This window comes from Phalacrocorax carbo, chromosome 7, assembly GCF_963921805.1.
Source record: "Phalacrocorax carbo chromosome 7, bPhaCar2.1, whole genome shotgun sequence".
NCBI lineage: Eukaryota > Metazoa > Chordata > Aves > Suliformes > Phalacrocoracidae > Phalacrocorax > Phalacrocorax carbo.
The window spans coordinates 43,440,571-43,468,550 of record NC_087519.1 but is presented as its reverse complement, the minus strand read 5'-3'; the positions used below and the strand labels follow the sequence as shown (position 1 = coordinate 43,468,550).

The following is a 27,980-nucleotide window of genomic DNA, read 5'->3' as shown; positions in this document are numbered from 1 at the left end:
GCCACAGTGTTCACAAAATTACTGAGATGGTGTTGCCGAAAATACCTGTCGATACCACTTTTCAAAGACTCTAACAGAAGAACAACCTGATTGTAGGTGGGTAAGTTTATGAGGTGATTATAGCAAGCTGAAATCTCTTTAAAACTCACATAGAAATAGTGCTAAAATATTTAGCACTTGAAAACCACTGCATTACATGATTTTTTTTTTTTTGTTGAAGTTCTACCTTTTTTATAATAATTTAAGAGTTGTTCTCGCTGTGGTACCACATTGCTCTATTCTCATGTCAGTATATTTGGATTTTTCCAGCTCCTGCTGGATTTTTATTGCCATAGAGGTTGGACAAACAAAATCAGGCAGAACAGATCTTTGAAACAGGTTGTTATAGCCTCCAATGATCTGTACAAACCAAACAATTGGCAGGCAAGCAAACCTCCTGAGCTTGGCAGAATGTTAACTCTGGATCCCAGTCGCTAGGGTTCATTACAAATCCGTGCCATACAATAAGGGTAGAGGAACTCTCTTCGTGCCAATGCCCATTTCTAATATTGTTGTTTTGGTTAAGCTGTAGATAGTTCATCTAAAACTGGCTAATCTCTGCCTTTATACATGACTGTAATCAGGGGTAGTAAAAAACCTCTTGAATTGTGAGCTGCAAAGAGCACTTTGTAAATTCAAGTTTAGTATTATAATAAATAATCTGGATATTTCAAAATAACAGTTTCACATTTTGCATGGCTTTTTCAAATATTAACAATTTCCTTTCTTCTTACTGTGAATGTCCAGTAATCATCTTGGTTAAAATAAATGGTATCTCTGCCTTAGATATGAGCTATGTATGTATTGAATGAAAGAATCGGTGAAATCCTGATTGATCAGTTAATTTTGAACGTGGTTCTCTATCATAGAGTATATTTTGCATTTTAGAAAGGGAGTAGTTTCATTGATTTCAGTGGCACTACTTGCACATATTTCCATAGGAATCTGTTTGTTGCACCAGAGTCATTAACACTGTGATATCTTGTAAGTAGAAATAAGCAATTAAGGCTACCAGGCAAAATGTATGATAAGCGACCAAATTCAAAACAAAGCAAAACAAAAAAACCAAAACCAACAACCCACCCCCAAAAAACACAAAACCCCTTTTCAATTTCTAGAATATCTCAAGATTTTTTCTGTAGTTAAGTTTACTTTTACTACAAAATGTTGTATGACATAGAAAATGGTAATGGATTTTCAGAGACAATAAGATGGCATCGGTGTTTTACATTAATCAGAAAGACATTAAATTAGAAAATTCAGGTTAGCTAGATTTACAGAAGCAATGGGCTACAAAATGTAAGTGGTACCTATTTTAAGTAAATTATCATAGAACAGTTGCTCAGTATATTTTAGGTAGAATACTGGGCCATAACCTGTTTCCTTGGCAACCACATACGAATAAAGGTACATTAGCAAAGCTGCAGATGTGTGTCAGTGAACGCTTATTAAGCAGCCCAATGCATTTACATACCATGTGCTGACAATAATGCATGCTTCTTGAAAATCACCATATAAAAAGATTTCTGGGCATGGCCCAATGTGTATTCTTAATACTCAAAGGTTTTAACCTAAAAACTTCATGTTTTCAATGGAAACATATCTTGTGATTTTTTTTTTCATTGTGCTTTAAATTAGACTTGCAATAACTGAACAGAATTGGCATGGTAGGCTTGGTCTGCAGACTGAAACCTTTCGCCAAGATTGTGAATACTTACAGCACTGCTTTAAAACAACAAAATATGGATGGAAATGAAGGTTTCCGATGTCTTTCAGAAATGCTCAGACATTCTAAATTTAAATCTTGCACCAGCATTCAGAAGCAAGTATGATTATACTGTTTTACACAGTGACAGACTAAAGCCACTAAATAAAAATGGAACTGGTGTTGCTTGTAGCACTCTCATTCTATCCAACATATCCAGGCAAAGAGATATGACCAAGTCTTGTCTTCTAAAAGTCAACAACAGAAGAAGGTGGTGGGGTGGAGAGAAAAAGCTGTAGAAGAGTCAAAATGGCAGTTGCTCGTGGACTTTCAGAATAAGATTTGGATGTAGCATTTAAGGAGTACCCATGCTTTCTGTGCAAGTGTTTGTATAGTACTATTTTCTTTTATATTCCTGGACTGAAAAGAAGCTGAGATATACAAGATCAGTCCTGACAAATTTGTTTACTGACTTCAGCAAGTTTATGTACAGGTTATTTTTGGCCTTTCTTCTTAAAGTGTTCATCTGTATATAAAATGAAAAGTGTACACAACCCTTCAGGCTAACTATGTTATCCCAAGATTATGTATCTTTAAGAAGTCTAAAACGCTAATCATTGAAAAGATAGGAAGAATGAGAATCTGCAAATCTAGAGGTCAAATTCAGTTGGTGTAATCTAAGAAGTTGTTTATGTGACCAGTAGCCCAATTAAAACTCTCTTAAAAACAATGAAAAGATTCCCATTGACGTTTCTGGAGTGTGCAATAAGAGCAAATGCTTCATACACAACGAGATTTAGCAAATAAAGATTATCTTCATAATGTTAAACATTTCCATAACTCTCAACAGTCAAGTGTACCCAAATATAGTATAAATTCCAGATCATTTGAACACCATCACACGAATCTTTTCATGATCCTTAACCATAAATGATGTCGTTATATACAATCATGTGCTACAATCCTATGAAGGCTTTTGACCACATAAGAGTTTGAGAAATTATTAGGGAGATGCAAGTCAACTCTTTTTTTCTTTCATTATTAATTGCTCCCTGTCTGAGCTGAGCTCACTGTCAGACCAGGATTTGTGCCTGGTGCAGTTGATGTCGGTGGCACAGCACGTAGCGGGCTTCTGCTACAGTCCTCCATTGCACGAGCAGAGGCCCTGCTACAGCTTTTAGGTTGGAAACGTGCAGAAGGATGGAAGAGGAGGAGTAGGGCTTGGGCTGGGCTGCTTTGGTCAGCACAAAATGGAACATAAGAACATTTAAGAGCATACAGCCAAAGTTACTGTGTGTCAAATAAGTTGTCATGAGAAATGGCCACACTTAAGTGATGATGCAGAGTAACAGCTATCACTTGAGCACTTTTTTTTGAATGCTAGAGTTTACCAATATAATATAAAAGTATTTTGCAGTATTTTAAGGAACATTGGAGATCGCTGGTGGCGAGTTAACGGCTTGAAGACCAATTCTAGCTTTCAAAATGGCTGTGTCCAGCCATCTAGCAGACCAAGTACATCCCGTGTTCCCAGGGGAAGGGATTTAGCTCTGTGTTCAGTCTAGCATGATTTGCCACATCACCTGTAGTAAAGGGCAAGAACGGCTGCGTTGGTCTGGCCCCCAGCACACCTGACTGAGAGTAACAGTGGTCCTGAGCACGCAGCTTGGCAGCTGCTCTTGTGGATGTTGGTTCGGATACTCAAAGGACACTTCCTCTGAAAACTGGAAAATGAAAGGCTGGGTTCGATGACTTTTGGCTTTCTGATAACTGAATGGGCAACAGAATACCACATAGTAATTGCCCAAAATGAACAAAAATTAAATGTTCGTTACTTTTGTTTAAAGCTATTCAAATATATAATTACATTTGACAACAGTCAACAGCAGAAAAATGTCTGTTGTTGTCACTCTGTCTGTAAACATAGCTTCATGACTGCAATTGATCTGTACTACCTAAGAACTGTGATATGTCCCAGAAATGTAGGAGGCTAGAAAATGACTTGTCAGCAGCACATAATAAAAGAAAGACTTAACTGGAAAATAACACCGAGATTGTTCAGAGATAGCAAGATGTAAAGTCAGCTGATTCTTAGTAGCAGTACAACGTAAGCTTTTATATTTTGTGCAAAAGAATATTTGGATTTATGTCAGTTATTGCTGTTGCTTCATTTTCTTTTGTAGAGTGGTGGAGAGACAAAGGTATAACTATACCTTTAAAAATGGCTTGTGTGCATTCTGTTCAGTGTTAACGGGACTCAGATTAGGCCATGCCTAAATTTTAAGAACACAACATACCTTGGAAAAAGGCTTTTTGGTGCACATGCACAGCTTACACAGTTTGAGAGCCAAATGAGTTCTGCCAGGCTTTTCTCTCAACCAGACCTGGAGGAGCAGGCAGCTGCTTCAGGTCTCCATCACTGTGCTCCTTCTCCCTTCCTCTCCCTCCACTTGATGCTTGAGAAGAGGAGAAGGGTGACACAAAGGAACTCCATCCCTTGCTCAAGTAACAGAAAAGGGAGTGAAGGCACTTTGGGCTACTGGGTCCTTCTTGCGCCCCACTTCTGAGTGAAGAGTTGATCTGCCTGAGGGGTGAAGAGGAGCTGTGTTTTCCTCCTCAGCAGCGTCACTGGCTGCTTTGACCTCAGCAGTGAGAGCAATTAAGATGACAGTCCATCCAAGTGTTTTTCTCATAGATAGGCTGACCTGGTATAGGCACTGAGAAGGAAATCAGCCAAGCCCTGGCCAAAATCTTGTCACTCATGAGGAATCTGCAAGAGTTGGTAATGCTATATATGTTGTTTCCTGCTGTTGTTTAAGAACTGAAACTGCTTGACTAGAGAGGAACATTGGAACACTTTTTTCCTAGGCAGTCTGAAATACTCTTAAGGAAAGAATACCACGTGCCGTGAGTTGCGGAAGTGAGATTATCAGGCTTCAGCAAAGCATCCAAACACCACCACTTCAGTAACCTTGGAACTGTTTTATATATTTTAAAGAAGTAAAAGTTTGCTGACAATTTTCTCTATACATTGCAATTTTACCATAATCCACTGCTAAACTACTTGGATTTCTATTTAAAAAGAACATAATATTTGTGTGACATTATGTGCAATCATTTATATGTTTAATGGGAATTCGTACACATACACTAATAAGATTGCTGGTTTTAAGTATATAATTTTTATTGTGGCTTAAACCCTGAAATCAGGACTGCAGATGCAGATAAATGTTGTCTGACTTCTCATAAATATCAATGTCGTCCATTCACATAGGTCTGCCTGCAGCACCAGTTCCTGCCATTTTCTTTGCATGCAATTGGTTTTGCATGAAACATTACAATGAGAATGTAAAATCTTGGTGCAGCCAAGACAGCCTTATAAAGAATTACTTACTCTGAAGAATATTTTTAATACACAAGGAGCTGATGGGACTGTGAATTCCAAATAGCTCAATTTATATCTCTTTATATATATCTGTATATGGAAAGTAGTACCTTCAACTACAGTACTAGTCACAGAAAAGGTGATTCTTTTTTTAGTAGATAAGCTGAAGCTGCCTTTAGAAAACACCCTATCAATAAAAAAAAAGAGAAAAAATAAGTCAGTTTTCTCCAAATTTGTTATATTGTCTATAGATATTAAGACTGCCAGAGCATCAAATGGTCAAGTACAAATAAATTAATGTCTCTAAATCGGGGGTATGTGCTATACAAATGACGGTTATGCATCTGATTTTCAAAACACTTTAATCGATTTTTAATTGCAATTTAGGGAGAATCCATAACCTAATCTTCCTTACATTTGTTTCATGTAATCTAAAAAGATGCTTGTATTTATTGTTGTTCAGTAAAGCATTTCTTTCTTTTAAAGGATTACAACAGGTTTAATTTAATCCATGTTACTGTATTGTTACTGGCAACACACTTGTGACAAATACTGCTTATGGCACTTGTGTCAGAAGTCTTAATACATTTTAATATGCGTATATAACGCACCTAAAATAATCATAAACAATAGTAAATAAGCAACAAAGTCCGAGATTAAAAGTAACCTGCATGCGAGTATAAAACTTTGCTTCTCAGTTATGTAAATTGCAGTAAAAAAGGTTTTGAAAATTTTGGGACACGCTTTGCTTTTGCAGTCAATACCGCTGTGTCCTTTGACTATTTGTTCCACCTCCCACAGCTGTTGGTAAACAGCTACTGATAAGAACACCTCAGTTTGTCATGAGATGAAAGATGGTTATTTTTTGGTAACAGAGAGTCCTAAGCTAAAAAGATACTCATTGCTTCAGTAGGTAAACTTATTTATAAATATTTCCAGTGATCCAGGAACAGTAATTAAGCTCTCCATAGAACTGTTTGGTATTGCCAAGATGATCTTTTAATGTGGATTGTGTAAAATAGTGAAATACAGATCAGTCACTGAAATTCTGATGATTTTGTGAGAAGAATAAATTTCTTTCTGTATCTTTTAAAGAACCAGGAAAGCTTATGATAGTTCCAAGACAGAATGCTGGAAGAAAGACACGCACACCCTCCTTATAATAGACTGTGTATCTTACATTGATATTAAATAGTTTCCTCAGATGATAAGCAGCATTTATCATGAAGGGGCACTAGCAAAGTTCTAACTTCCAGGCCCATCAAGGGTCACAATGCTGAAATAGTTCGTGCTTCTGAATTTTTTTTTTTTTCTAAAATGAGTCAGTTCCTACTATTCAGTGCTTCTCATGCCTAGGCTTAAGATTTGAAAGCAAAGTAACTGTCCAGTAAAAGCTCACACACGATGGCTTGTAAAAATACACCCAGATTAGCCTTGGATAAAATTAATATTTTCAAGCCAGCTTTAAGACAAAAGCAAATTGTCCACTTTTCAAACATGTTTTCTACCTGTCTCAGAGACCAGTTTTTCTCTTAGCTTCATGATTCCAAGTACCTGGGAAAACTGGTTTTGCTGACTAAAGTGAGAGGCAGAGAGAGAATATATAGGAAGACTGTACCAAATATACTGGAGCATCTGGCTAAATTAAATCGAGCTACATCCTTCTTTATCTAGGTAAGCATTTCTTAGGGGCTATGAAGCACTAATAGCATGGCTGCACTTGTTTCCTGAGGCAGTAAATAATCTAAAGAAACCACTGCTTAAAATTAACATCCTCATGATACTGTGTGAGTTTCTATATACACTTAAAAAAGATAATATAATCATATAAGGAAAATAAGGGTGGATGTGACCATACTTCAGTAACCAAATGCAATTTATTTCAGATTATATTTTTCCAAGGAAATATTTCCTCTTTTTTAATGGGAGGTTGCAGAAGTTATGCCCGGACCTATGTGTCTCCAGAAATGTTTCTTTTTTTCACGAGAGAGGCTTTGAAGGAGAGTAAAGCAATCAAAGTCCTTTGCTAGGTTTAAGAGGAATTCTAAATGATGTGGACAAAACTGCATTGACAGCCATGGAGCAAGGGGTTGGATATAAGGAACGCTGCATTTCCTCATCTTTCTGAATTTACATTCCTTGCATATAAACAGCTTGGCTGCTACGCTACATATCCCAGCTGGCTGCGGTAATTAAGCACGAAGGATTCGCTGTAAAAGAGGGGCACGAAAACGAAGGCAGCAGTTAGCGGCCGAGGACGGGAAGCCGGAGCGCCGGAATCAGCGCCTGCTTCCCAAGCCACAGGCAAATCCGATCAGCCGGGATTATCAGAGCAAAATGGCGTCTGCGCCGTGCTGCCGCCGTCAGCGGGCCGCGCGCTGCGGCGGGCGCCGCGGGCCACGCGCCGCCGGGAAGATGGCACCTGTCACGTCACGACGCGCCCGCGCACCCAGCGCGCCCTCCCGCTGAGCTGCCGCCGCCGTCTTCCTCCCTGCTAGAGAAAACCCCAAAGACATGGTTTTTAATCGCCAGGTAGCTCAAAAACAGTGAGTTGTTCTGCCTTCGAGCGTAGAATTGCGTAAGCGTTTCTGTTACTGCGAGGGAAGAAAATCATATTGCAGGTTAATACGCAGCGCTTCCTCGGCTAGAGATTTAATTTAGTCCGGAGTACAGTTATTACCCATAAACAGGAAGCGTCTTCAAGTCGGCTGCCGCTGACGGGTTGCCAAATGCCTGATGTCTCACGGAGCTCCGCTCTAAGGCAGACGAACGCGCTGACGTTGCCGCGCCGCACCGCGGGCCCGTTGGATGCAGTTCGTGCGGGATTACGAGACAACCGCCTTTGCGCTCCGCAGCAGCAGCTCACGTTTAATGTAGTTGTAAAACCTTTATTTCGCGTCTTGCTTTACCGAGAAAGGGGGGCTGGGGCTCTCAGCGCGCGCGTCCAGCTCCACCGTGTGGGCGAGCGGCGCGCGGGCGCCGGGCCGCCCTCCCCCCACCCCCGCGCGGGGGGACCCTGCCCCCAGCGGGGGTCTCAGCGGGGACGGGGGCGAGAGGCCGGAGCCTTCCGGTACCGGGGAGACCGGACATGCGGGGGGAGGGGGGCTTTTTTTTTTTTTTTTAATTATTTTTAGGCCGTCTCAGTTACCGGGCGCGTTGTTGCGGAAACGGGGCTCGCCCTGGGTTCCGAAGCGGGAGACGTCACTTACCGACGAGCGTAAGCTTGCTCTGAGCGCTGACAGGGTCTATGGGGCTGCTTTCCGTGCGATGAGAAATGGTCGCAGGAAGTGTAAAGTGGGAAGTGAGAGAATGCGTTAGGGATGCTGGTAGTAGGAAAGAATTACGACTCTGACAGAATGGCTCATCTGCTGGCTTCAGAGACCTGATACTAGCATAATATGTTTATATGTATAACATAATAATATTCGTATGCCAAATTCCACCCTCGCACTCCAGCCGTCTGAATTAAAAGTTAGAGGAAACAGTGAGAGGCCAAAATAAATGTTTTAAAGCCTATAATGCTTATAAGGCTATAACAAAGATTAAAGGTAAGTATTCTATATTAATAGGGAAGGATGCAAGCAGCGAGAGTCGAAAAGAGAAAAAAAAATTAGAAATAATGCGTAGCTGTGTTGACTGGAGCACGTGCCAGCGCAAGCTATTAAACATAATTAGACATCATTAAAACTTCCCTGCATGCTTGAAGGAGGCTGAAGGGACCCTGGTCGAGGCAGCCCTGCGTAGCCATACCGCCCAGATGGGGCTGGTGAAGCGATTCCATAAAAAACTCAGCTGTCGTAATAAAAGCGGTGGTTGGACAGTAGGTGTCCAGACAGGCAAGACCAGGGTAGTAGAGCTGGGGTGGATGTGGGGGGTGTGTGTACTCAGTTTTGTTTAGATTTTGCTTTCTTTGTGATCCCCACCCGTTTCAGTTGTCCCCAACAACTTGGGCCATCTGGTGTGCGTCGCCCTGTTTACACACAGAGTCGAGGTGATTTGTTTTATTACCTTAAATGCTCAGGTACAGGAGCCAGGAACAAATCAGCACACCGCTACTGTAAACTAACAGTTATTTATACAAAAGAAATTAACATATTGAATCACCTAATACATATTCATTGTTATTCTGTTAAATGATTGGTTAAAATTCTTTGACAGCCACATAAAAAACTACGCATGCCCGCTGTGATTTTGCAGACCTTTACTTCCTCAACCTTTTGGGTCGGCGGATTTCTTGAGCAGGGGGGTCTTGCAGTCAGTGGTCGTGATCTCCCCCTGCTGGAATTACCTTTCCCCCAGTTTCACTTAAATTTGGCAACACTCGACGGTCCTTCACAGGCTGTTAACAAAGCAGACTGTCATTCACTTTGGGGTTTTTTGTTCTGAGACAGAGCTATCCTGTCCCACTCTGCCCTAGCATTGTTAGGGTAAAGTGAGGTAAGTTAATCTTTATCGACATCATTTCTGCTCTGCAACAAAATAGCGCCCTTTAGGAGAGCTAGATACAGGTAAATGTTCCTTCTCAGCTGGAGAAACAGGCCAGAAACAAAATAGAGAGAGCCTTTAAATTATGTTGATAGGGTGGCATGAAACCGAGCGTAAGAGAATTATGGAGTGAACCTGCTTCCATAGTGTCACGTTGGTATGTACCAGAAAATGGTAGCATCTTTAAAATCCCAGTAGAAATGCATGGAATAAGAAAACAGGGAGAGAACTGTTATTACGGTTTATCAGGTATCTTGCTGGACTTTGATTTTGCCTGGGTACTAGCAACTGGCCCTAGTGATTTTTTTTTTTTTTATTGATGCCACTAGTTTGTCTTTTGAATTTAGGTGACTGAAGTGGAGTAAAAGAATCTCTTCTCATATGTAATGGGGCATGCTTGCCTGGCAGTGGATTGCAGAAGTTTAGCAAAAGTTAAAAACAATATTCCTAGATTGTAACAGTTTTTCTTTGGTAGTAAAAAATCTTGTATTTGTTATATTTAGTATTTAGTAGCCAGTAAAACTCCTTGTCATCTCTTTGATACTTCAAACTAATATTAATATAAAAATGAACAGTAGCTTCTTCCCTCTGCAGTGGCCATGTGGAGCTGGCTGCTCTAGTATTTATAATTAGCAGTGTCGTCTGTGAGGCATAAGTTGTCAAATATGTGTGTGGATGCATCAGTCTCTGATCTTACTTATTTTCACTGACGACTATTGTCCTGGAGAGGTACAAAAGGTAACGTTATAGCTTAATCAACCTACTGACCATTACACTTAAGTTTCAGATTAATATTTAAATCTTATTTCTCAAAGGGATTCAACAACTTCTAATGACAGGTTATGTCTGTTATTGTTTTTGCAGAAAAACTGCAAATAGTAAGGTAACTCCCAATCAGAAATCCTGCTGTTCAAAAGCTATAGTTATAGGAGCACTGAAGACTATTAAGTTCTACAAAGGTACTGTTCAGATTCTTGAGAAATTATTTATGTCTGGATTGAGAGCAAAAAAGTATCAAAATAGCACACACGTCTGTGCCAAAAAAGGATGACTTAGTAGGCTGAAGAGTTTTGTTGACCTTTAATAGGTCAAACGGTATTTATATGTGTTATGGGCAATGTTTATAAATAATACTAGAATTTCTTCCATAATTCTACAATAAAAATCATACAGAAGAATATTAGCATTCCAGATAGACTTTCCAGTGTATTAATCAAAAATAATAATAATACATCTGAAAAGTTTGATCTCTGTGTATGTTGGAGCACCCTTGGGAACTGAAGAGCAGGTTTTCTTTTTGCAGTATGAACTGCAAATGGAATGTAAAATATTCCTAAAAGATTCCATTTATGTGTCTGCTAGGTAGAGCATTCTGATTTCGTAGTATTTCAGACACATTTTTCACAAATTCAAGAAGCAAGATAGTCAAAATAAAAGGCAGTAGAGAATCATTACACACATGAATAAATGGACTATTTGGGGGATGCCTGGGTTGAAACAGGGAAGCAATAAGTGTTGGCTCTGAAAATCGATTTCCTCTGGAATTTTTCTGTGTAACTTTCTGGAGAAATATGTAGCAGATGCCTTAGCCCACAGCAAAAAATTTAAACGTCCAAAAGGCAAATGATAGTTTCTACTGTCTTTACACAAGGAATCTAGTTTGGTGTTTTACCGAGCATACCAAAATATCCAGGACTGCAAAAAAGTGGCAATCTGTGTACATTCAAGTAGAACTCAAAAATATTTACTTTTCTCCTTAGGAGGGTACATTTTGAAATAACTAGTTGAATCATAAGACTTTTACTAAAAACACTTGGGTTTGTAGGCCTTGCTTATAAATGCCTCTTAGTATAGAAGTAGCAGTCTGATATATTTAGCAAACAGTATGTCAGATGATGTTTCTTTGAACTAAAACCAGCTGCCTCCAATAAAGAGGGGGGAAAAAAAACACAGGCAAGTTCCTGTGGGGCATTTCACTGGGAGGTAGAGTTGACATAATTTATTTCCTATACTCAGGAATAACTCTATCAATAGCTTCTGTTGTGAAATGTTTTTGATGTCTGACGGTTGGTTTCTAATACCACATCACATGAGCAAGTCAGGTGTAATCTCAGGCATCGTCAATGAGAAAAAAAGACTTGATTATGGGGTAGTGGCTGCTTGCTTGATGAAAAGTGTTCTTGTCAGTATTCTTCCTGTAGAAGACTCGATATGCTAAAAACTATGCACAATTATGTATGTGTTTTCAGATACTAACCCAAAGCAGATAACCATACCTAACTACTGTGAATCCCAGGCTATCATCCAAATAAATAAACATCTCTTACTTTAAGCCATATAAATGTAGTAAACAAACACATTGGTATCGATAAAGATTAACTTACCTCACTTTACCCTAACAATGCTATGGCAGAGTGGAACAGGATAGCTCTGTCTCAGAACAAAAAACCCCAAAGTGAATGATAGTCTGCTTTGTTAACAGCCTGTGAAGGACCGTCGAGTGTTGCCAAATTTAAGTGAAACTGGGGGAAAGGTAATTCCAGCAGGAGGAGATCACGACCACTGACTGCAAGACCCCCCTGCTCAAGAAATCCGCCGACCCAAAAGGTTGAGGAAGCAAAGGTCTGCAAAATCACAGCGGGCATGCGTAGTTTTTTATGTGGCTGTCAAAGAATTTTAACCAATCATTTAACAGAATAAAAATTAATATGTATTAGGTGATTAAATATGTTCATATCTTGTGTATAAATAACTGTTAGTTTACACTAATGGTGTGCTGGTTTGTACCGTACCTGGGCATTGAAGGTAATAACGGAAATTACCTTGACTCTGTGTGTAAATTGGGTGACACACTCTGGGTAATGGACCCAAGCTGTTGAGACAGCGGTTTTCTGGTGACCCAGATGGGACAGTACTGACAGCTTTGCCTGGTTAGTTTTGCCGTACCTGACAGGGAGAAAGGAACGGAGTGGATTCCAGCGCACACCAACCTGTTGACTGGGGACTCCATTGGCTCCTCTCCTGCAGTCAGGTGGTAAGCAACACCACGGTGCAAAGCTATTGAAAAGAGATGCTTTCAAATATTGGGAAAAGGGGGGACAGGTGAAATCTCTTGGAAGCTGCAAATATTTGTTTATAATTGTTTTGAGTCTGTATGGGTTCGAGTCCCACTTCAGAAGCAGTTTTGCCCTGTGTAAGGCATATCAGGAAGGATATGTAGCAGTGGCTAGGAAACTCTTTTTGGTACCAAAATAGGCCCTGCTGCACCTCAAGAGACACCCCTTTGTTCTTTTCCACGATGCATTCTAAAACATTGGAATAAACTTGGTGGGGACACCATGACAAAAGATGCATTGAAAATATATTGTTATTAATGGTGACCATAATACCATGTGGAAGATAGTGTGAAGTAGCTCAAAAATGGACAAATTTGGATCTGGATGATGCTAGTAATATTAAATTGTTAAATATGTTGTTCATTGGCCAATTGGTGTTGACCATCAGGAAGAGAATGCAAGAAGTGGGTGGTGCAGACAGAATGACAATTTCACAATTGATGTCAATTACATATAAAGTTTGTAATAATCGGAATGAAGTGGAAGAAAAACAAAAACAAAGACAAAGCTCTAAGCTTCCTTGTTAGCTGCTTTGGCAGAAGGACAAGAGAAGGGCAGAGAAAGAGGCAGGGGTAATTCACCAAGTGGATTTAGGGGCCAAGGAGGAGGCTGTGGAAATTCGAGGGGGAATCGGTGCGATAACCCTTTAGGACCTGATCAGCGTGCTCACTGGAAGCAGGATGGTCATTGGAAAAAAAAAAATGCCCACATCAGTTGAATAGTCAGGAAAAAGGGATGGAGACAGCCACGGAGGTACAGGCAGAAGTAGGATTAGATTGAAGGAGACTGGAGGAATCTGTTAAGGTTTCCCCAGCTGATCCTCTGGTTCCAGTAAAGCTGGGGAATGAAAGAATAGATTATTATTTTTTTAATAGATAGTGGGATGTGGAATAAATTACTGGTGGTGAAATATTATATCCACATTTCATAAAAGTTAACTTCCTGGGTGAAATACAGTTTGCACGCTGAAAATTGGTTCAGTGACTGTTCCCTAAGCAACACAACCTGCAATCCTCGATGTTGGCAACACTGGGGGAGCTCGGTGTACTAGCTCTGAGAGAGAGTTTGGAGGGAGTGGAACAAAGGCTTCGCAGCCAAGCTCATCCATAAATCACTGCAGGTATGGGAACTAGATGGAACCGTGGAACCATGCCACGGCCAGCAGTGTACAGTTGCAAAATCATGCCTGGATGAACTTTGCTCGTTATAACCTCATTATAATACCAAAACACATGAAGTTGCCCACATCCAAAGTACGACCACCCTTCACTGAGCGTGCACTCTGAATTTCTCCTAGTCTAAAACTTTAAAGCAAAGCAAGGGATTTCTACACCAATCAGTAACAAAAGTATGTATGACTAGAGTCACTCAAGCTCCACCTAAATGTGAAGTAGTATAAAATGACCTCAAGGAAGAGGGATGTGAGGGAAGATATTGCAGACTAGTAGGATCAGTCGATGGGCTGAACCTCTCTTCCTCCCCCCCCAGGGACGCTGTCATACACTGTTCCCAGATTATTACCCACAGCGAGACAGATTCTGCTTATTAACGCACGTCACTGATGAGATGTCAGGCGGTTCACATAGACCACAATTTAATAAATTTTCCACTGTCCTTAAGCAAGTCATTTTAACACACAGAGTAAGTGCAATACATAATAAGACAAAAGTTGGTAGGCGAAGACACGTGAGATCAGGGGAAGGAGGATACAACCTGTTTGGTGGTCCAGCTGTCTGCAGCAAGGTCAAAGGTGGTGGGGGTCTCGGGTCAGCTCAGAGGGAGCTCCACCAAGTTGCTCCCAATCTCCGATTTTATGTGCTGGAGCTGGTGTAAAGCCCCTAGTCCAAAGATATCTTTGTACCCAGTCTTAATTGCCACAGCATACCCTGCTACGCCTTTTGGAGCTGAACAGGGGCTGTTTGGGTAGTGAAATGATGGGATGGGGACGGGAAGGCCTCATGGTTTAGCAAAAATGTTCATGCTTCTGTAATTTAAAAGAGCAACACAACTAAACCCCCAACCACGAGTTGTGCTTGTGATTAGTGTTCAGCTGCAAGTGCGTGACAGCTTCTTGATTTGGTTTAAATACTTCCCTGAGGGTGTTCTGTTAGAAACTGTCTAGGCTATTGACCTAAGTTTAGGCCTAACTTTGTGGCAGCCGATAAGCACTGTAGGGAGTGGCAGAGGCATATTATTGGAGTTTGTACAGTTGGGGCTGGGGGCTAAGCGAGGGCTGACTACTAAGTCTTCACCTAGTCCCGCCCCTCACCTCGGCCTCATTGTGCGATTCCCTCTTCAGCAGACCCTTGATGTTAGTCTGGTCCCAGGGTCAGGACCCCATAGACACCTATTGGGTAGGACTCGAACACTTCGTTAAATTGAGTGATTCCCCAGGATATTTAGAGAACCTGCTTGTTAATTTGTATTTCAGCGCTTTATGCTTGCATGTGCTTTGCAGACAGTGCATTTATCACCAGCAATCTGATAAGAAACAGTATTTCTGTTGCTTCAGTAAACTGCACTATTAGTGAATCTGGCCGTGAAGAGCCATTGAGCACAACTAGACTAATAGTGACTGTGCTGTTAGTGAATCTGTAATCATGATAGTTCAGTGTATTGAATGTGATCGGACTGACAGTGCTGAATCAGGTATCACTCAGACTCTAAGCCCAGCCCCTCTGACATCTGAGGACCAGCTGGACTGCAAGGGGGTTTATTTTCTGCCAAATTTCTTCACCTATTGAAGAAGTTAAAACTAGTGTAATTGGTGCCACCAGGAAAAGGACTCTAAAATAATTTTTGCAACCAATAGAGTGTAAAATTGGAAATATTACGGTAACTCATTCCTTTCTCTGTATGACGGAGTGTCCCCTGCCACTGTTAGGGCAAGATTTATTATGTATATTGAATATATAAATAACTTTCTCTGAAAATTCTGTACAGTTACATATTCCCCCAGAAAACACTTGGAAGGCACAGATATGTTTGTTGACTCAATGCGACAGTGATGAAAATGCAAATATTCCTGAAGAAATATTGAATGCAGTAATACCATTGGTATGGCACGGGCATTGGGAAAAACAGGACGGGCAAAGAATAAAACTCCACTTAGAATTGAATTGAAACCTGAAGCTCCAACAGTAGGAAAAAAACAATACCCTATAAAATCGGAAATGAGGAGAAAACTGGAACCACTTATCAACTCCTTCTTAGAATATGGACTGTTATGAGAATGCCAATCAGAATTTAATACCCCCATCTTACCAGTAAGAAAACCTAATTCTCAAGAATATAGATTAGCGCAAGACTTGCGAGAAATTAACATTTGGACAGTCAATATCTACCCTGTGGTACCAAACCTGTATACACTGCTTGCTTCTATCCCTGAAAATAATATGTATTTTACAGTTCTAGATCTGAAAGATGCTTGCTTTTCCATCTCAGTGGATGCACAGAATCAACTCATTTTGCTTTCAAATGGGAAAATCTGTCTACCGGACAGAAACCCAATTATGCTGGACTGTACTGCCATAAGGATTCAAGAATAGCCCCACGTTATTTGGCAATGTATTGGCAAAAGATTTGGAACAGTGGCAAGGTGATAATGAACATATAATTTACAGTACATTGATGACTTATTAATTGGTTCAAATAATTACAATGAGTGCCTTGAAGCTACAATTAGTTTATTGAATTTCTTAGGACTTGCAGGATATTGTGTCTCTAGGAAAAAGGTACAAATAGTAAAAGACAGTTCAATATTTGGGATTTGATGTAATGCAGGGACAGAGGGAGTTAAGTGCAAAACAAAAAGAAGCAATGTGTAGAATTGCGGTACCCACCTCAAAAAGAAACAATTAAGAGGATTTTTGGCTATGGCTGGATGGTGTTGGCTGTGGATCCCTAATTTTGGGTTGATTGCTAAACCATTATATGCTGCTGTTAAAGGGCCAGAAGAGCTGTTGGAATGGAATGCTGAATGCCAAAAGTTGGAATGGAATGCTGAATGCCAAAAAGGGTTTGATGAAATCAAGAAAAGACCAATGGAAGCTCCTGCAATTAAGACTTCCAAATTTGGAGAAACCCTTTTAGCTGTATGTACGTGACAGGCAGCAAGTAGCCTTGGGAGTGCTAACCCAAATGTTGGGAAGTTGGAGGAGACCTGTGGGGTATTTTTGTAACAGTTGGATGAAGGCAGTAGAGGATGGCCTGCTTGCCTGAGAGCTGTTGCTGCAGCAGTGATTTTGATTGAACAGACCAGGAAAGTGACTGTGGGACAACATATAACTGTATTTGTACCCCATGCTGTGATCTCTCTCCTAGAAAATAAGGAACACCATTGATTTCTCCTAGCAGATTGGATAAATACCAGACTGTCTTGCTGGAGCAGGACGATGTCACCTGACTCAAAATATGCCTTTGGAGTTGTCCATCCTCCAATTTGGAACGAAAGGGGCCTCCTAAACTCACAAGCAACTCCTGTTAAATGTGGTGCTGAAATCATGAAATTGTTACAAGTTGTTTTACAGCCAGCAAAAGTTGCAATAATTCACTTATAGCACACCAGAAGGGAAACAGCGAGGTAATCAGAGGAAATCGGAGAGCAGATACAGCTGCCAAAGAGGCAACCCTAAAAAACACTGAAGGTAGAAGGAGCTCTTAATTCCAGAGCGTTGCTTAGATTTAACTCCTCCACAGTACACAGAAAGAGAAGATCAACTGGCTGAACAACTAGACTGTACCAAAATCGAAGAAAGATGGTGGATGACACCTTTAAAACAACTCCAAATTCCTGAAAGGACAGTGGAATTTGTATTGAAGAAATTACACCAGGAAACACATATGGGCACTGATGCATTGGTTCTTGATGCAAAAAAAATATGTCATAGGACAAAAAAATGCAGTGCCTTGCAGATCTAGTGGTAAAGAAATGCCCAGTATGCTGTGTGAATAATCTAAAAATTGAAAAGGAGACATGAGGAGGAGATAGACAACAAGGAATAATGCCTGGAGCACATTGGCAAGTAGATTTCTCAGAGTAACCTAGGTATAATCAATACAAATACCTGCTAGTTTTAGTAGATACCGTTTCTGGTTGGCCGGAAGCTTTTCCCTGTCGCACCAGTAGAGGCTGAGAAGTGGTTAAGATAAAGCTAAAAGAAATTATTCCAAGATTTGGTATCCCACAGGGAATAGCTTCAGATAATGGACCTCATTCCATAGCAGAAGTAGTACAGGGAGTATCTAAATTTCTAAAGATAAAATGAATCTCTGTATGCCATGGAGACCTCAGCCCAGCGGTAAAGTAGAATGAATGAATCAAACTCTTAAAAGACAAATTTCAAAATTATGTCAGGAAGCCCATCTTAAATGGGTAGAGGCCCTACCTCTACCTGTACTACACCGTTACTGTTGAATACCCCTGTTCATCCCTTTGAGCCCAGAGACCTAGTCTACATACCGACTTGGAAGGATGAACCATTAAAGGAAAAGGGAAAGGACCATATTCTGTGTTGCTAAGAACTTACACAGCAGTGAAGGTAGAAGGGGTGGATTCTTGGATTCATTGTACAAGAGTTAAGAAGGCACCACTCCCAGAGCAGAAACAGTGGACTTTGGAGTCCACAGGAGAGCTGAAATTAAAAATTTCAAAGACAAGTTAACGACTGACCTTTTTATACTTGGACAATCGCTGCCATTTTTGAGTTACAAGACTATGAATTGTGTTTGAGACATTGAAAATTCTTATGATGAATTTGATTGTATAAAAAAACCCCTGTTAATAATAGTTAGCATGTTTAGTTTTACCAATAGTTGCAATATATTTTGTAAGGGAAAATCCAAACATGCTAATTGTCTGTATCATGTTTGGATGTCTAAAACCCCTTATCACTAGACAACCATCTCGATCGTATGTGTTAGTGGTAAAAAATAGAGGTGAGACTTGTCAAAGGTTAGGACGTCAAATGAAGTCTCAAAGGGGGGAATTGACATCGATAAAGATTAACTTACCTCACTTTACCCTAACAATGCTATGGCAGAGTGGAACAGGATAGCTCTGTCTCAGAACAAAAAACCCCAAAGTGAATGATAGTCTGCTTTGTTAACAGCCTGTGAAGGACCGTCGAGTGTTGCCAAATTTAAGTGAAACTGGGGGAAAGGTAATTCCAGCAGGGGGAGATCACGACCACTGATTGCAAGACCCCCCTGCTCAAGAAATCCGCCGACCCAAAAGGTTGAGGAAGTAAAGGTCTGCAAAATCACAGCGGGCATGCGTAGTTATTTACATGGTCAGCAAATAATTTTAAACAATCATTTAGCAATTATTGGATTAGATATCTTGTGTATATCTGTAACTAACTGTAAATACACTGTAAACTAACAGTGTATAACTGCTAGTTTACACCAACAGTGTTCTAGTTTGTACCTGGCACCTGTGCCTGGGCATTTAAGGTAATAAAGGAAATTACCTCGATTCTCTGTGTAAATTGGGCGGTGCATATGCAATCGGGTAATGGACCCAAGTATTTGTGACAACACTAGAATGTTTAGAAGGTATTCCTAACTTCTTAGAGCCCTACAGTGTGGTAACATTTTAGCCTAGCTTACAAAATATCTGTAGTTGGTGATTTTCTTTAAGGAGCATTTTGATTCCACAAGTTGCAAGAAAATGGTCTGTCTTAGTGATTGGTAAGTGCCAGCACGACAACTATTTCTTCATGACTTGAAGTCAGAAATGGGCAATAGTAATTTAGAACACTACTCAGAGATGGAAAAAAAGGAACAAACATCATTATATTGTACAGATCTGAATTTGAACAAAACAAAAAAATAATCTGGTTAAGTCAGAGATTTTTTCCAGATACATACTGTCAAATACATAATTTTTCCCCAGTCTTATTTTTCACTCATATTTTGCATCTTTTATCTCAGTTAAATAAACCAGTATATTCATACAGTAATAGCCTGGCTAATCCAAACATTTTTTTGTCAGCATTAAACCTCATTATTAAAAATTGGCAGTTATTTAATGCTATTTACCCTTGCAATGAAATCTTATTATTTGGTAGTAATTAAGAACAGACTCTGAAATTATAACGTGTAAACTCTAAAAATCTAAACTATAACTGAAGAAAACACCTTCTATTACTCTATTTGTTTTACTTAATGTATAAATTCAGTTACTTATAAATTTTCAGTCATTTTAAAGTAAGTGTAAACTATTTAATAAAATTTAATCACTATTTAAAAAATAATATTCTGTCTACCTTAATAGTGTTATACATACTCCGCTATTGTTTACAAAACTGAATTGCTTGTGCATTCGTTTGTTTATAAAGCCTTATCCTTCAACAGAAACTTTATTGCATGGGATCTCTGATCCCTGTTTTAAATATCAACTTAATAAGGGGATCAAATGCAGTTGTGTTGTAAAGTCATTGTCTGAAAACAGCCCCAGAAAATGTCCTCAGTATCCACACAACCAGAGCAATTCAGCCTTCCCCATAATGTCTACCAAATACCTCAACCACATGCTGGGGGAATTACCTCAAGGGTTCAGCGAGTCATTCAGTGTGAGCTGAGCAGATGCACCTGCTGGCACACACAGCAGAAAGCTGGTGGCTGCGGTCCCCAGTGAAAGGCATGGAGTGGGTGACAGACCCATGCCGGGACAGAGAAGATCCTCTGCCTCCTGCTGAGGCGCTGTGGGTGCATGCTTGATCTGTCCGTGCGTTGCCTTCAGTATTGTTGGCGTGAGTGAACCTAAGATGACTTCAACCTGAAATGCTATGACAAAATTTTACTCATTCTTAAAATTTAAAAGTTAATAAATTAAAAATATGTCTAAAATAAATATAGAATAGAATAAATATAGAACTATAAACATCTGTTCTTGCAATGGATGAAAAATGCCTTCTAAATATATTTACTTTTTTTTTTCTTGCAGATGACAGTCATGTCCCATTCAAAGGATCTCAAGGACGACTTCCACAGTGACACTGTACTTTCTATTCTAAATGAACAGCGCATTCGGGGTATTTTATGTGATGTCACCATAATTGTGGAGGATACAAAATTTAAAGCCCATAGTAATGTGCTGGCAGCTTCAAGCCTTTACTTTAAAAACATTTTTTGGAGCCGTACTATCTGTATTTCAGGTCATGTACTGGAGTTAGATGATCTCAAAGCTGAAGTATTTACAGAAATACTGAATTACATCTACAGTTCCACAGTAGTTGTTAAGAGGCAGGAGACTGTAACGGACCTTGCAGCTGCAGGGAAAAAACTGGGCATATCATTTCTAGAAGATCTTACAGATATTAATTTTTCAAGTTCCCCCTGCCCCTATGCATACTGTATCAATGAAAAAGGGTCTGTAAAAGAGGAAAAACATGAAAAGAGACATGAAGACTCTGCTGTGACAAACGGACCACGAATTACAAATGCATTCTCAATTTTTGAAACTGAAAACACTTTGTTTTCTCCTCTTGATTTGAGGGCAAGCTTTAAAAAGGTATCTGAGGCAATACAAGCACCCATCAGCCTCGACAGAAGTGAAGTCTGCAAAGATGCTGAGCCAGCCAGTACTCTGGCCGAACATTCCTATGCAGTTTCTTCTGGGGGAGATACTTTTCAAGGAACACCTTTTCTTGAACAGGACAGCAGCCCTTCATACAAGATGGGTGAAGACCACTATGAAAATCTCCAAGCCACACCACTCATTCAGCCGGGAAAACAAGCATGTAGTACTCCTAAGACAGCCTTTAAGCCCCAGGGTACTGTTTTGCCTATAGCAAAAGTACCGGCCTCTACAGTGACCACTACAGAAGCCCAACACGAAGCAGTTACTGATCAGACAATTATTTCTTTTCCAAAACCTCAGAATAAAGCAGGAGATTTTCATTTATCCAGAGAAGAGGAAAACAATTCTGCTAATGTCTCTGGATCTGCGGCAACTGTTGTTCCACCTGTTTACAACTGTAACTGTTGTGCAAAATCATTCAATGATAGGGTGTTGCTCAGTAGTCATCTCCAGCTCCATTCAGAGCATCAGGAAGGCTTTGTATGCAAATACTGCAGCAAACCATTTGCAAATCTAAATATACTGGAAAGTCATGAGCAAGTCTGCATGAGATCAGGTAACTTAGCGGTGCACAATGGAAACGAACAAAATTTTGCAGATAACTATACTGCTACAGATGGAAGGAATGGAAGTTCATATGCAAATGCAGAGCCTCTATTGTCTGAAAACAGCATCACTGATTATTCTAATGCAAACTGCACTTTACCAGAAACCGATCATTTGGTTAAAGTCGTTGATGGGCAGATATTATATACATGCATCGTTTGCAAGCGCAGTTACGTAACGTTGTCTAGCCTTCGAAGACATGCAAATGTTCATTCATGGAGAAGAACATATCCTTGTCACTACTGCAATAAAGTATTTGCATTAGCTGAGTATCGTACCAGACATGAGATCTGGCACACTGGAGAAAGACGATATCAGTGCATTTTCTGTCTGGAGACTTTTATGACTTATTATATACTAAAAAATCATCAGAAGTCTTTCCACGCAATTGATCATCGTCTCTCAGTAAATAAAAAGACCGCCAATGGAGGCTTAAAACCAAGTATGTACCCATACAAACTTTATCGACTTTTACCTATGAAATGCAGGCGACTACCTTATAAGTCCTACCGAAATTCTTCATATGAAAATGTTCAAACAAGTAGCCAGGTTAATGAAACTGCTTCTACTAACTGTTTCATTCCGAGTTCTCTTAGCTCTGAGCTACCGCCACTGAATTTTCAAAGTAATATAATAGCAAACAACAGAACTCTTGCCTTGGATACATCTTCATGTAATGATACAGCATCTTCCACGAATACTCAGAATTCTTCCTCTTGGGGAGTAGGTATCTTAAATTCTGACCTGCAAAGGGACTTCTTCACAGCTGAAAAAAGAGTTTCCCCTGCTGCAAATGACTCTGGTTCTCAGGAATGTGATTCCTCAGTTGTGTCTTTAACTAATGCGAATGAAAATTCAACCTCTGTCATCAGTTACAGCAGTTCTGCACCCTCTGTTATAATGCACAGTAGCAGAGTTTCATCAGTAATAATGCACAGTAAAACAGTCACGTCTGTAGAAAACAGTAAGACAGAATCATCAAATAATCTACCTAGTCAGGCTGTGAATAATGATTGTAAATATGGGTCAGATAATTATGGGAAGTGCATTACAAAATCAAAAACTATTAAGGAGAAAAAGAAAACACCGCTGTACAACAGAGCAGAAGCAACTGAGGATATGCAGCACATCACAGGATCTGGAGGTTCATGTAGCAAAACAACAAATACTGTCCAAGAATCAAGTAAAACTGAAACGTACATTGCAAAGCCTGCCTTGCCTGGAACATCTACAGACAGCAATGTTGCGCCTCTTTGTCAAATAACAGTAAAAATTGGTAATGAGGCTATTGTAAAAAGACATATATTAGGATCTAAGCTGTTTTGTAAAAGGGGTCGAAAATCTAAACATGAGTCCAAACAGGACAATCTAATTGAGGAACCAGAAATGGAAATAAAAGAAAGAAGCCCATCTAGGCTCTATAGCTCAGAATGCCTGGAGCTGACAGAAATGTGTGATGATGTAAGTGACCAGGACTCCAGTGATAAACCCTGGAGACCCTATTATAATTACAAACCAAAAAAGAAATCCAAACAGCTAAGAAAAATGAAAAAGACCAAATGGAGGAAAAAGCACGGAAGCAAGAGCGCCATTATGGAAAGCCACAACACATGCAGTCGAGAGTACGCACTCAGGAACGCTCCTGAGGAAAAGGTCATCAATCAGGAAGAGAACGCGGAAATGCCTAATCTTCATTGTGAGCTCTGTGAAAGGGATCCATCTTCCACTGCAGAAATTCAAGAACACGTACACTGGCATGCAGCTGCTTCAAAGCCTTACATTTGTGAGTTATGCCAAAAACAATTTCAGAGTCCATCCACTTTAAAAATGCATATGAGGTGTCACACTGGGGAAAAGCCCTACACTTGCAAAACCTGTGGTAAATGTTTCTCAATTCCTGGAAATCTACAGAAACATGAACGTATTCACCTGGGTGTCAAAGACTTTGTCTGCCAATACTGTAATAAGGCGTTCACCTTAAATGAAACACTCAAAATACATGAAAGAATTCACACTGGAGAAAAACGCTACCACTGTCAGTTCTGCTTTCAGAGCTTCTTGTACCTTTCTACCAAAAGGAACCATGAGCAAAGACATGTACGTGAGCATAATGGAAAGGGATACGCTTGCTTTCAGTGCCCCAAAATTTGCAAGACGGCAGCTGCCCTGGGAATGCACCAGAAGAAACATCTGTTCAAAAGTGCAGGTCCACAAGATAGAAAAGAACAGTTTTGCAATGAGAGCACTAAACTTTTGGAAAATCCGAATTTTCTTGGCTCAGAAGGAAGCGAAGTAAAAAATATACAAAATGTAACTCCAGAAGTTATACTCTGAGTGACAGCTGTGCAAAAGAGAAGAAAAATCCAAAACTATATATTGGAGAAAATACTGATGCATTGAACAGGGAAACGCCTCCACTCAAATTAGTATCATTTATTAAGATCAAATTTCTTCATCTAAATGTGTCAATATATGCAAAAGAAGGAAAAATAACACAGAAAAGAAATACGAGTATTTGCAATAATACAAACTTAATGTGAAAGATCCAAAATACTTTTGCCACAATAGACTTCTAACATACGGAGAGAAAGAAAAAAGAAAAAAATATGACCAACCAAACCCCTTCTACTTAGCATTACAGGAAACTAGTCACTGAACTATTTTACAGTGCTGTTTTTGAGTCAGAATCATTCTAGGCAAAATACATGTGTAGGTTCACCGTGTACTCTATAGAAGGAAGTTTTGCTGCAGAAACCATATATTGCATTTTTTAACAAAAAGTAATGTGTTTATAAACAAAATAATTGTAATTTAATGTATTCTGAAGTGAAGTTGGGAAATGTTTCATGAACTTGGGTATGCTGAAGTACAGTTGAGTTCTGGCGTGCTTTTCTGTAACTCAACATTTACAAAACATATTCAGGAGTTTAAACCTCTTTTACTTTCCATATTCAGTTTTGTAGTTACCGTAATAACCATTAAGTCTGAGTGCTTGTGTGGAAAGTATTCCAGATTTATGATATCTCTGAGACATTTAATAAAGAATCAGTGGAACTCACAATAGCCAGTCTTCCAAACTGCCGAAGTCCCCATGTCAATGGCCAGGTAGAGCTATTCAGGTGCATTTGTCTAAAGAAACTTGTTCCCATGAAATAGCCTAGCTTAATGAAATCCTATATATAAATGTCCACCTCCTGGTGGGTCTGCAAGTCCTGTCTTTTAGAAATACCATTCTTCTGAGGCAAAGAGGAGGAGAGTCTTCCTCCTCATCCTGGAGTAATGCCTAGACAATGAACGCCAGAGCAACTCCCAATAAACGCTTTGATGTGGGGAGGAGTATGTAAATACTCAGATTCTTGCTTCCATATATATCCTTGAGGCAGTCCCTATGGGTAAACCAGGATAGGGCCAGTTTTGGGGGTTCCCTGTCATCCCCAGGCCTTAAATCCAACATCTAACCTTTGTATGTTCCTTCTTTGTGATGTCCCTAACCATGCCAGCATCTCGCCCCAGGCATGCTTCGTCCCTTGGCCCAGCACCATGGGCCCATAGCGGAGAGGTGCCTGGAAGGGGCTGCTGGAGGAAGAAGCATTGGCCTTTCTGCCTCCCTCATCCTGCCAGGCTGAAGGGTTATGGTGAGCCCTATGGCTTCACAGTTTGCTCAGAATTGGGAGAACAGGCTTCTGAAAGACATCACCAGAATATTACAATTAGTAGTATTTTGTGAAAATGTGATTAACTTTAATTAAGAGATTTCAAAAAAGTCAAAGGGGGTGTATGTGTAAAAGTTGCAGTTTATATGGTAGGGCCCTGTTGTACTCTATCTGCATTTCCAGTTAGTCATGTATGTTCATCTCTATGAAGTGTTAAAAAATTAAGTCAGGACAAAGGTTAGTGAACCTTAACTTCATTCTATGTGCAAATATGGTACACAGTTTGTTTTTTACTTTGTCTTCTTGAGTATTTTAAAAGAAATTATAGCTTGGGTACAATAAAATTACAATGAAATGATAATACAGTATTGATTGAAGTAATAATATAGCCCACTTATTTATTCTATCATTGGTGAATGCTATGAACCCCTTGGGTACAATAAAACTACAATTGAAATGATAACACAGTATTGATTGAAGTAATACTATAGTCCACTTATTTATTCTGTCATTGGTGAATGCTATGAACCCCTTGGGAAATTTTGGTTTCATGGCAGCTTTGGTTCCATTTAAGTAAGGATAATAGAAGAACAAACACAGGAAAGTACCATGTTTCCCAGAAAGTACACAAAGATGACTTCTAAGTGGACTTGTATGATGATAATTATAGACCAAAGCAAATAAGGTAGAATATTTATAAATATAAAGATAATTTTACAAATATTTTCTATAACTGTATCGTTCATAAGAAAAATATTGATAGCTTGTGTTAGGTTTGGGGGGGTTTGTATATTTTGATAAAAACACAATGACTTTGTAACTCTGTATATTCTCTACAGTTTATAGCAAAGCAGTTTTAAGATGGCAATGTCATGTTTATAGTTCAATTGTGGCACTTTTACTACAAGTAACACGTTGCAGTAATGAGTCAAGTATTAATGACCAAATTAGAATTAACGTAAGTATAAAAGAAGGTAAATACTATACGTTGTCAAAGACTGTAATTTGCTACATAATCGCATCTGTATTTTTGTTTAGAAGAAAATATTAAATGCAGATGTTAAGGATTGATAAAGAGTCTAATTTTATTTTTAGAAAGAGTGATTATAACTCTGTTTTTGCCTAATTAAAATAACATCTTCCTATTTTTCTGTAAGTCTCTCAGTTTTTTAAGTTATGTTAATACTTACATAATCTATAAGATCCAGAGATATGTCTCTTCTAATAGTTATTTCGTTAGAAGATTAAGCAACACCGTTACCAAACGTTCCCTTTGTTAAGGTCAGAACAGTGAATCGAGAACACACCAGAGCTCAAGGGAACTGATGGTATCTCCTGGCATCTTACCATTAAGGGTGAACGCAATGCTGAGGTGAACAGAATCTACCTGTTCAGTATCTTAGAGGGCTTGGTAGACGGGTGAACTGTGTTTAATACTTTGCAACATCTTAAACATGTTTTCATGAGGACCCGAAACTAAAAAAATTCTTTTCAATTCTGATAGTAACCTTGCAGTATAGATTGTGTGTTTTACACACCGTACTTTGGATCTTTTGGGACTCCTGTCAAGAAACATAGTTCAGAATGCAAATACCTAATTGCAGAAGGAAATATGAAGATACATACAAAATAGATTACGCATATTCAAAGTACTTCTCCCTTCAGCTAGATGTCACTAGTCTGTAACTTGCATTAAAAATTAAATTTAAGCTAAATTATGCAGGCCATTTTGGGATGGTCCTCAGAGACATATAACTAAACAAAAAAACTTAGAAGTTTGCTATATATAACAAATATTTTTCTCTGTTTTAAATGCTAATTAAAAAGACAAGTGGATCATCCCAAAGTTTGTGCATCTAAACAAAATGTTAGTCAGTCCTCATTTATGATATACCCCAAATCAGAACAAATATACTGAATGATATTGCTGTCTTCTGTGATATAACATGGCAGAGCTAAACTACAGGCAGAAGCATATGAAGTAACCCAGTGTCAATCATCACTTTTATTTGTTCTAAACTTCCTCAGTATAGCAGTTATCACTGACGATTCAACACCTTGGCTGACATAAAAGGTTATCTCACAAGCGCAGAGACACACACCCCCTCTTACATCCTCATTGTTAAATGAAGAAATCTTTCCCCTAAGTTTGCAATTTAGCACACTAGGGTTTGTCTTAACCACTTCCATAGCTGAACAGACCTACCCATCAGGGAGATGCTCCTAAAATGTAACTTTCAGAGAGGCCGAAAATGAACATTATACAATTGAAACAGTATTCTGAATTTAGTGTGTTAGATTAAAACAAGGCATTTAAAAAAAATAAATGGAGTGTCACAAATCAGACAATAGCACAACTAAAAGTTGCATTGATAATGTGGATGGGAGGTCTGTGCTTCGAAGCAAG

General features: G+C 39.4%; 1 protein-coding gene and 1 long non-coding RNA gene across 7 annotated transcripts; one reads left to right on the top strand and one right to left on the bottom strand.

The window, feature by feature from the left end:
* On the top strand, positions 1-26,718 carry ZBTB38 (zinc finger and BTB domain containing 38). 6 transcript variants are annotated; one of them, XM_064457711.1, is made up of 2 exons: positions 1-96; positions 20,679-26,718. In XM_064457711.1, exon 2 carries the CDS (start codon positions 20,679-20,681, stop codon positions 24,252-24,254), a length of 3,576 nt encoding a protein of 1,191 aa, XP_064313781.1. In that variant the 5' UTR covers positions 1-96; the 3' UTR covers positions 24,255-26,718. The 6 variants fall into 6 exon arrangements, with proteins under 6 accessions (XP_064313781.1, XP_064313775.1, XP_064313776.1 ...); XM_064457705.1 differs by lacking the exon at positions 1-96 and adding an exon at positions 7,035-7,661; XM_064457706.1 differs by lacking the exon at positions 1-96 and adding an exon at positions 7,035-7,675.
* Positions 6,988-7,933, bottom strand: LOC135314387 (uncharacterized). The gene is made up of 2 exons (XR_010373887.1): positions 7,810-7,933; positions 6,988-7,723 (listed from the first exon to the last, which is right to left on the bottom strand). It is a non-coding gene; the product is annotated as an uncharacterized LOC135314387 (long non-coding RNA).
* Positions 26,719-27,980: the final 1,262 nt, after the last annotated feature.